At 39.8% G+C, this 10433-nt stretch overlaps 1 protein-coding gene across 4 annotated transcripts in view; it reads left to right on the top strand.

Moving 5' to 3' along the window:
• The window catches only part of abcc8 (ATP-binding cassette, sub-family C (CFTR/MRP), member 8), a 55808-nt gene that overhangs the window by 12578 nt on the left and 32797 nt on the right, over nt 1–10433 (top strand). For all 4 annotated transcript variants that reach the window (XM_014329247.2, XM_005947405.3, XM_005947403.3 and 1 more), the window contains 6 exons: nt 839–1081; nt 3606–3794; nt 4649–4813; nt 6143–6298; nt 9355–9489; nt 9904–10066. In XM_014329247.2, the coding sequence (XP_014184733.1) occupies nt 839–1081; nt 3606–3794; nt 4649–4813; nt 6143–6298; nt 9355–9489; nt 9904–10066 (1051 nt within the window). The remainder of the gene's footprint in view (nt 1–838; nt 1082–3605; nt 3795–4648; nt 4814–6142; nt 6299–9354; nt 9490–9903; nt 10067–10433) is intronic.

Raw genomic sequence — 10433 nt, 5'->3', positions numbered from 1 at the left:
TAGTGCAAACTTCTGATGATTCACATTGAACCCAAAGTAACACTGATAACTGTGCAGTTACACCAGCTTATCACCGATACAGAAGCATCCTGTTGGAACAGTAATCCAAACTTTTCAAGTCAAATGCAAAAGTAAAAAAAAAAAAAAAAGCATAAATTTTTTTTCTGAATGCAAAATTGATCCTTTCACTTTCATTTAAAGTATATCTAAAAGACACAAGATCCCCCTCACACGTGTGGTTCAGTGTGAGGCTTCATGCTGGTCTCTGATCACGTTTCTAGATGTATCTTATTAATATTCTATCGATGATTGTTCAGCTTTTGACATTTTCAGCCTTCTGACCCTTTCTGAGCATGGAGAAAATGTCAGAGCTGTGTGCTCTTTTCTTGTCTTTTTCCTCTGGACAATTCACAATGTGTTTGTCTCTGTTAACCTCTGCACTAAGCAAACACCTGTTACTAAATCACAGAGCCGTGGGCAAACAGCAGAGAAACAGATTCTCCCATCATCCGCTGCAATAATTTGGCCCGCTAGACCTCAGTTTCTTGAAGTGTCTTCATCTGCACTGTTAAAAGTGTGCAAACAGTTTATATTAATAATTGATGTGAACTTTCATGTTGAAGTAATAGAAAATAAATCATTACATGCTTTCATTAAAAAGCTAATTTAGATTTTACTGGCTGACAAAATGAATAAACGATTGTTAAATCAAACCTTTCTAATTATTCACGCTCAGGATCTTGCTGAACATATTTTGCTGGGAATTCCATTTTATTCCATTTTTTTTTTTTGAACGGTGTGTCTGAACAGTTAATCAAAGCTCTTCTTTTTGTCACAGCGCTACATGTGTTTCGCCAATCCAACAGAGGTGAAGCCTCCCGAAGACCTTCAGGACCTCGGCGTTCGCTTCCTGCAGCCCTTCGTTAACTTGTTATCCAAAGCCACCTACTGGTGGATGAACACCTTCATTACCTCTGCTCACAAACGACCCATCGACCTCAAGGTCATTGGCAAACTGCCCATAGCAATGAGAGCACTCACAAACTATATAAAGCTTCGCAAGGCCTTTGAAGACCAAAAGGTTAGTATTAGTAGATCTTTGTGAACAGTAAGTGGGCTGAGGTTGTTGTCCAGTAAATAGTCAATGTGTGTGTCAAAAGCACATCTGCTTTCCTTGTATTTCCTTGTTTAAGCTGAATAAATGATTGCATATATATCAGGCGCTGATAACCAGCAAAGGTGAAATGCACAAATCTGTCTGTCCATGACTTTAATATGAATAATTCAGGGCCTACTTTAGCCTGGACATAACTTTTGTCCATCACTGAAATTCACCCTCATATTTACACCTACAGTCAATTCAGAGTTAAACATTACTTCACTTAAGTCTGTGGCCTGTTGGGGCAAAGCAGTGCTTTCACAGAAATCCATCCCACACAGGCAAAGTTAGAACACAAACTCTCAACACTGTGTTTCTTTTTGATTATCAGGGGATCATCTTGGACGTTGAGCTCTGAGACACAAATAAGACTTTAAGTATTTCTGTGAGAAGTCAACATGTTGCTTATTCACTTCATTTTGGCCCGTTTTTGCTGTGCTTTTTAAAAAAATGTTTCTGCCGGGTATGTTTGAATCAATGTCTTTCCTGCAGTGACTCATGGCTTGCTGAACTCTGGGACTAATAAACTTTATTTAGACATCATAGAGATGAGTACTTGACTAATGTAAACAGTGAATTGTCACACTGCCACGAGAATGTGTGTAGTGTATGTACACACGGTCAGGCTTATTCTCTATATCGTGCTTGTGTTTTATTTAGGATTTACCCCAGTTGTATACCATCCTCTCTACTGTTTTAGATATGTGCTGATTAAACCTTATTGTATTTATGGTATTTATGGTGGTGATATATTAGATTGCATTTTTGCATACTATAAGGGCTTTCTAGTACTTTTTCATCTCCATATATGTAAATGAGGAAATGCATAAAAGCACCTCGCTGGCTTTGACTTTCTGTGTTGGGCTTGCTTCACATCCCTGCATTTTTGAAGGTTTCCTCCTGGTATACGTCCATTTGCATAAGCCAGTTTTAAATGGATGTAATAACATTTTTATTTGCTGCTTATTAAAAAAGAAGAAGAAAAACTTTCTCTAATAAAATGTAATATTTGAACTCTTTCAATTCCTCTTTCTTTAGCAGAATCGATAGATGAGTTAGTTCTTAATATGGCTCCCAGAAAGATTCCATGTGTTTTAAAATTATATTATGATGTGTGTTTGGTATTTTCATTTGAGACTTTTATGTGGTGAACACAGCTTATGTCCCGTTCTCTTCTTCTCTGGTCTTCTAGTCTCGCTAATGTCAGTCCAAGCTGTCTCTCTTTCCTCTTTCCCTCTCTGTCTCTCTGTCCATCTCACTTCTGGAGCACGTGTCAGGGGTCAGATGTGAAGGGCGTCCTCTGTAGGGTCATTGTTTTCCAGTGTTTGGAAGGTCACGCTCAACGTCACGTCTGCATGTGCGTCCAGTGTGAACGCAACCCCACTTCCTTCCGGCAGGAGCAGAGGATGAGAGAGACTGAGGGATCCCAGTGGAGCGCTGGGGAAGGGTGGTGGTGGGGCATTTAGAGGAGGGCCTGGAGGCGCCAGGTCATTCCCATTCTACTGTGAACGAGGCAACATCCTGACCCCTGTGGGGGTGAAAGCACTACACTTCATGGGAAGCTAGTTACAGTGTGAGTGTGTGAGAACGAAACATCCTCCTTCCTAGTTGTTTGAACTTGAGGTAGGAAGAAAGGATGTGTGTGTGTATGTGTGTGCAAACACTGATGTTTAATATGAGCTTGAATTGAAAGATAGAGGCACATGACCAGGGTCACGTTTGTTCTCACAGTTCTGAGAATGACTTAGAGATGGTCACAGAGATGCGCACACACAGTGAAAATGTCCTGGGACTGTTTACTGCACCGTAGCAGTCCAGATGTTTTCCTGTCATCGTACTAACTGACTCACTGAGCCATGCTCTTGTGTTGTTTTAGGAAATTCATAAAATTGTATATAAATAAATATAAATTAACAGCAATACCTTCTCCAGTCAGTCTTGGAATCTCTGTTTTTGTGTCCCTGACATGGTGCTCCAGCTTCATTACCCTCAGAGGAGTTATGTAGGCTTTTCATGGGATGCAGTGTGAAACTTGCCATTAATCATGCTATCCTATGCAGCAACGAGGTGGATGGGAGCCTTGAACCTGACCTCATTTTAAAGGTTTCTGTTGCAGTGCTGTGATCTAATGGTGTTGACTCAGCTTTTATGTTATTTCCTTTTGCTATGTTAGCCAGCTTTTATGCTCAAATCTCTTTGCCTTTTGTTGTGCTGCTAGTTCAACAACACAGATAAATGGCACTTCTCTTCAAATACGTAATCTTCATCATGCTAACGAAATACTCTGATTACTGTTTGTAATTTAGACTTTCAATAAAAAAAAGCCACACTTGTTATTGTGCCCTGGCAGATTAGCTGTATTTGACAAAGAATATTTAAAAAGTGGCTTATTTGTCTTCATGCTAATATTTTTCTACATCTGGCCCTTCTTTTTATTACCCTTAAGAGGCCTCAGGGCATAGCACTGCAAAGTCCAAAGTGGATCTGGCAAGCCCTGAGAAAAGCATTCGGCAGACCTCTCATCCTCAGCATCACGTTCCGCTTCCTGGCCGACCTGCTGGGCTTTGCCGGTCCTCTCTGCATCTCTGGCATAGTCCACCACATCAGCAAAGACAATCGCACCATTCAGCCACCGGTGAGGCCATGCACACAGCACAACATAACATAAAAAATATTGTTATTAGCAAGTACGGATGCTGAATTTTTACTAGTCCAACATTTCAACACGTTTTATTGCATTTGTTCAGGTAATGAGAGCAGCTTTAGGCATAACAGAGACATTACATAGCTTCCTCTGGCCTCTCAAAGGTTATGATGCCCTGTCTCCCCTGCACACTTGCCTGATGGTGCTCTAATTTAAACTTCGTCAAATATTTATGAGACTTATTGCTTTAGAAGTTGTCTCTGGTCGGGTGTCTTTCTGTAAGAATAACTCTTCAATTATTTGTTTGAAAGTCAAGTCCAATGCAGGTAAAGGTAAGAAAAAATAGACTTAAGAAGCACTCAGTAAATATTCTTGTCTGCAGGGCATCAAGCTGAAAAATAGTGACAATTTCAGCCAATGAGTATCGAGAGAGCAAAACAAGGGAAAGTTACAAGGATGAGTTGCCATGGAGTGCAGACATATTTCTAATCAATAATTTGTAATTCCCTCTGGGAGAACGATTACTTTGTTATGCAGGATTCATAAATTTTTGAGAGAGATACCGTGTCCCTGTTCTTCTTGGGTTTCCAGCCTACACCCACATATCAGCTGTGCGTTTCACTCCAAAGCCTCTGTTTCATTTCAGTTTAATTGAGTTTCATGCACAATATTAAAGCTTGCTCTGAAATGGAGGTAATATGTTTTAAATGGATGATGTTTTCCTCAAATTTTGAAGTGATGAACGGGAACATTTGTAGCTGAAATTAAAAATCCAGGGCAGTTCAGCCTATATTCCTAACAACTGTTCCTGCTTGTCTAACATCTCCCTGTGTCTGCACTTCCAGATAAAGCTGCTTGGGATCTATTTCATTTCCTCCAAGGAGTTTCTGGAGAACGCATACGTGTTGGCTGTGCTGCTCTTCTTCGCCCTACTCCTGCAGAGGACTTTCCTCCAGGCCTCTTACTATGTGGCTATTGAAACAGGCATCAACCTGCGTGGAGCCATACAGGTACACTGCACTGATCTGTTCTCTAAGGAAACTTTGTTTATGAGACGTTTAAAGATCTTTTATTGGAAAACTGAAGTCTGATAAACTCAGTGGCACCCAGTAAAAGGATTAAACACAGAAACTACTGTCTATTTTATCCTTTGCTTACATTTTCATTTTAAAGCAATAAAATCCACAGATTTGGGTGTCTGGACATGATAATGCTGCAACAAGAGGCAGTTTGCTGTTAATGAGTGAATACTTAATTGCCAAAAAGAAACATTAAAGCATTTTTTAATTGTAAATAATTACAAAAAAAGCTCAGTGAAGATTTTGCAATGCCATAAATGATAAATTAAATAAAGACCAGGTTTTATTAAGACATATACACTCACTGGACACTATTAGGTACACCTTGCTAGTACTGGGTTGTTGTTATTCAATTCACTTCATGGCATAGAGTCAACAAGCTGCAGGAAACATTCTTCAGACATCTTGCTCCATATTGACACAATAACATCACACAGTTGCTGCAGATTTGTTGTAAGCACATCCCAAAGGTGCGCAGTCGGATTTAGATCTGTTGCTCACGGAAAGCATCCGTGTTTTCATGTTGTTTATGCCAAATTCTGATCCCACAGCCTGAATATCGCAGCAGAAATAGAGATTCATCAAACCCGGCAAAGATTTTGTAATCTTCTATTGTCCGGTTTTGGTTATCCTGTGTAAATTGTAGTCTCAGTTTCCTGTTCTTAGCTAACACACGTGGCACCCACCCAGTGTGGTTTTTTCCTGCTTTAGCCCATCCGCTTCAAGGCTTGATGTGTTGTATGTTCAGAGACGCTCTTATTCATACCTGTTGAAGTGAGCGCTTATTTCTTGATGCTGTTGCCTTCCTGTCAGCTCAAAGCAGTCTGATCATTCTCCTCTGACTTCTGGCATCAACAAAGCATTTTCACACAGAGAACTGCAGCTGACTAGTATTTTCTCTTTTTGTGGCCCATTTTATATAAATTCTTGTGGTAGTTGTGTGAGGTAAATCCCAGTAGATCAGCAGTTTCTGAAACTGACAGACTAGCCTGTTGGGCAGCAAAACCCATGAAATGTTCAAAATAACTTAAATCACCTGATGCTCAATTTGAGCTGCCTGCATGCCAAGTTGTTACCATGTGACCAGCTAATTAGATATCTATGTTAACGATGAACTGGACAGGTGGTCTGTGAGTGTGTATTGAGACACAGCATTGTGTTAAAGACTAATCAGCACTATAATAAGCACCAGTTAACTAATGATCATTATAGGGAAATGTATTGCTGTCAACCCTTTTATGTTTTTTGTTCTCTCCCCAGACAAAAATCTACAACAAAATCATGCGTCTGTGCACCTCCACCATGTCCATGGGTGAGCTAACTGTAGGTCAGATCTGCAACCTGGTTGCCATCGATACCAACCAGCTGATGTGGTTCTTCTTCCTCTGCCCTAACCTGTGGGCCATGCCAGTACAGGTATGAAGCACGTTGTTCTTCTCTACTCCGTAGATATCTTTAGGGTTTTGTTTCCACTGAGAGCAGCACTCAGTGTAGGTGTTTTATTGAAGCTTTATATGTTTCATGCTTTAATTATATTTCTAACTTTTGCTCTCTGCTACAGAATGGCAGTGGGTTACTTCCATTAATATACATTTCATCCCAGAAAGCTGCAACACTTGCTAAAGAGAACAGGAGCGGAGATGTCTGCACTAAAATCTTCTGGAAGATGTCCTGTAGAACTTTCTAGCAAGTTATGTTAAAATTCAGTCCCACTGACCATGAAGTTGTAACCAAGCTTAAGCTGGAACTAATGAATGCTTTTCGTTTCTCGAAAATCCTTTTGCAAAACAGATTTATTGTGAAATCCTGTTTATACCATGTGTACTTGCTAGCATTTTTCACCCTCCTCCTGTTTGAAACCTTCAGGATGACTGTATATCTAGTTGTCCATAAACAAAACAAGAACTAGAGGTCCAAAGCTCCAGAGTGAACCTTTAATGTTGTCTTTACTACGAGGGACTCAGTGTCATTGTAACCATGGTCACAGCTCAGGTGATCCCTGTGACTGCTCTGCCTCCTGTTATTTATGTGGCTCTATTGCTAGGCTGCAGTCCTTTACTGCAGAACTATAAATAATGTTTTACACTGTGTTACAGTGCAGGTATAAGTGTAACTCTGTGTCATACTTTTGCTGGCTTTCTGTTACTGCATTGCATTGTGTATTGTTAGATAGTTTTCTCTGCACACGAGTGTGTTAGATGTTAGTAAAGGTGTGAGTCAAAGGTGTTTATCACACTGCATTTTTAATACCAGATTGTTTGGTGTCTGTCTTTCTGTAATGTGCATTGTATTTTCTCTTTACCGCATGGGAGAAGAAATGATTGCATGCACAGATGTGGGGCCTTAAAAACTGAGCTCTGGGTGTTGGAGATGAACAGCCTAATGCATGCAGTAGACGACCTTTATGCACTACTTTGGAATAAGTGGATCGCATAATTTATGACAAGCAGGACTGTTATTCAGCGTGTTTACTTTTATACCATTGGGATAAATTAGATTTCAATATGACAACTGTTTATGATAAAAATACAATTTCAGCAAAACATGGAGATCAGGTAGTTTCTTGTGTCACAGAATGCCTGCAAAAACTCATGGTTTATCCTCCCACCTGTTCTTTCTCAAGGCCCTGTATAATACATTTTTCATGTCATTTTTCTTCCATCTGGCCCATATCAGATGAAAAAGGTGTTTTTGCATTAAATAGAAATGTGAAAACATTTAATTACACTTGAAAAAAACATTTATAAGAAATGAATTTTTGCCACAGATCTAGTGAGTGTCACTCCTTTGGAGATGTACAATTACAGGCTTCTGTTTGGGCTTGTTTTGTTGGCACAAATAAATGTATTCTTATCTGTTTGCAGCAGAAAATACTGTTTTTTCTTTTTCAAGCTAATTGCTTTAAGCTCCAAGAATTGAGCTTAAAGCAATTTTTAATTTTAAAATACTAAAACGATGAAAGAGAATACTCAAAGACAATATAAATACTACCTGATTAATGCTCATTAACATAAAACCTCTCGCACATTACACGTGCATATATAGTAAATCCCTGTCTAGTGTTTGGGCCTTGTTTCATTTTTAGTTTTATAATTTGCTCGACAACCACGTCAAACACTAAATGAAAAAGTGCTAAAATGAACAAAAGTAAAAAGTATTCTGTGAGTATCTCGGAGACTAAAGCAGCATTTGTATTCACTGGCCGTCCCCACCCGTCTGTGAATGAATCCATTGCGTTTGCTCTCCACTGCCTGCTGCACTGATGAGATGGATGAAGTTCAATACTCATCTCAGACGTGACAGCTCTTTACCTTTTTCACATGATCTAGTTACCTCTGCATTTCTCTGTGTTTCAGATTAGTGACTGCACTAACATTTTAATATTTTATTAGCCCTGCTGATGCCTCACATAACAGATACAATTATTTCAATACTATGTTTCTGCTGTGAGGCTATCCAGCATTTTTTTTAGTCATGGTAGAAAAGACAGAGATGGGACCTAGTACCACAATCCCAAAGTCTGAATTCAGGCATCAGTTGTTTTATTTCTTACATCTGTGTTTTTCCTCCAAAATATCTTTTATAGGCAGGTAGAAAAAAGACAAAACAAAATGATGAATGCTTTAAAACTCACCGTGTTGCTTTAAGCAACCAGAGATATCAGTCTTTTATTCGTGATACAGAAAGGCCATTCTTGGCATTGTGGTTATGTTAACAATGGCTCTGGTCCATCAGGTGTCCCAGTGAGCAATAGCAGTGAACCAGCATGTACAATAACAGGAACCTGAACGGAATTAAGTCTTTTTAAAAATATTAATAATTACACCTTTGCTTTTCCTGCTATGACAAGCCAAAGTATCTGTTGTGACAGGATCAGTTATGACTCAGGATGAGCTAATCAAAGCTCTTGTTGTTGAAGTTTGTCTATTTCCTTCTCATTTAACATCTATGTGAGATGATGCTTGCAGCATGACCAGCTGCAATTGCAAAGAGCAGATTTGGTTCCTTTTTTTAAACAATGCTGCAGTCCTTAGGGAGCTGCAAAGGCAGAAGGTGATGCAAGATATATATATAAAAAAGATGCATATAAAGTAGTGGAAACCTCACAGATGTGTATAGCTTGGCTGCTTAGCTCCAGTTATGTGCGATTGATGTGAGGAGCTGACAGAAACTGTGTGGGGGCTGGTGGTTTATGCAGCTGACACCTTTCTAGGCCTTTATAAAGAATAAAGAGAAAACCAATCACTCACCTACTCTCTGGTGACTCCTTTCTATCTTTGTATTCACTGGATATTAGGTGGGAGGTTTGCTATAAGCTGACCTACTATAAGGTCACCACTTCACAGAAAGCTCTGCGGTAAATTCATATGGATTTTGTAATTGTCAGTGGGGAGTGTTGTGTGAATGAAAACTACCTCTGTGGAAATCTTGTTTTCATCTCCTGCTTAATGTTTTTTTTCTTCCCTGCTCAGATTGTTGTGGGAGTGATCCTGCTCTACTACCTCTTGGGAATCAGTGCCTTGATTGGAGCGACCGTCATTGCTGTGTTAGCTCCTGTACAATACTTTGTGGCCACAAAGCTATCCCAAACACAGAAAAGCACCCTGGTGAGTGCTACCATGGGCCTTTCTTTCTTTCTTTTTTAAAAGATGTATAACTATGTAACTATTTGTTTCTAGTTTTGGTCATGTTTGCATCTGAGGATGGCCGAGTGTGTCATTTAAGCGAATATATTTAAAAAATAAATGGATGGTAATCTTCTGACCTTTTTATAACCAACTGCACATGATTGCCACTTGGTCAGAGTGAATAGCAGCACCTCAAAATAACAGCTATCATCTCCTTGGGGAATGAGGACAGCCACTTTCCACAAACCCTCCTTACCTCAGGCCTATCTGCTCCAAAGATACATTTAATACAACCAGTCAAATATGATTACAGTGTTTTTGTCAGTCCTTGTTATCGCTGCTGTGCCTTGATGTGCTGGATTGAGGTTAGGTAATCAAATGTGCCTTTATCAGGAATATTCCAGTGAGCGCCTGAAGAAGACCAACGAACTGCTGCGGGGCATCAAGCTGCTGAAACTGTATGCTTGGGAGCGCATCTTCTGTGACAGTGTGGAGGAGACCAGGGTTAAAGAGCTCACCAGCCTGCAGGCCTTTGCTCTTTACACATCCATATCCAGTAAGTTCCTTTGGTCCCCTCCCACTAATGATATTTGACTTGATTCCTGGACTCTTTTAGAGTAGTTTTGTATGATTCAGATTTCTCAGTAGTCCAATATTTAACTTATGCTGCCCCCTTCCTGCCTTTAACTCCGCTTTCTTCTTAAACATAAGACTTGATCAGTAAGCAGCTTGAGCTTCTGTGTTCACAGCCAGATGTGTGTCACTGACATGACAGATCAAAGATCCGAGATTGAAACAAAGTGTTTGGACCAATTTGCAGACGGAACTTTTCAGACTGGATTACAAATGCTGACCCTGCTGTTTAAAACTTTGGTTTTACTACTGAAGCAGTATATAAACAGTACCGTGCAAAAGTCATCAGC

Source organism: Haplochromis burtoni, unplaced genomic scaffold (assembly GCF_018398535.1).
Source record: "Haplochromis burtoni strain Fernald_Lab_line unplaced genomic scaffold, NCSU_Asbu1 Contig_526, whole genome shotgun sequence".
Classification (NCBI taxonomy): Eukaryota; Metazoa; Chordata; class Actinopteri; order Cichliformes; family Cichlidae; genus Haplochromis; species Haplochromis burtoni.
Note: the sequence above shows the minus strand (reverse complement) of the source record. Positions and strands in the feature narration are given on the sequence as shown.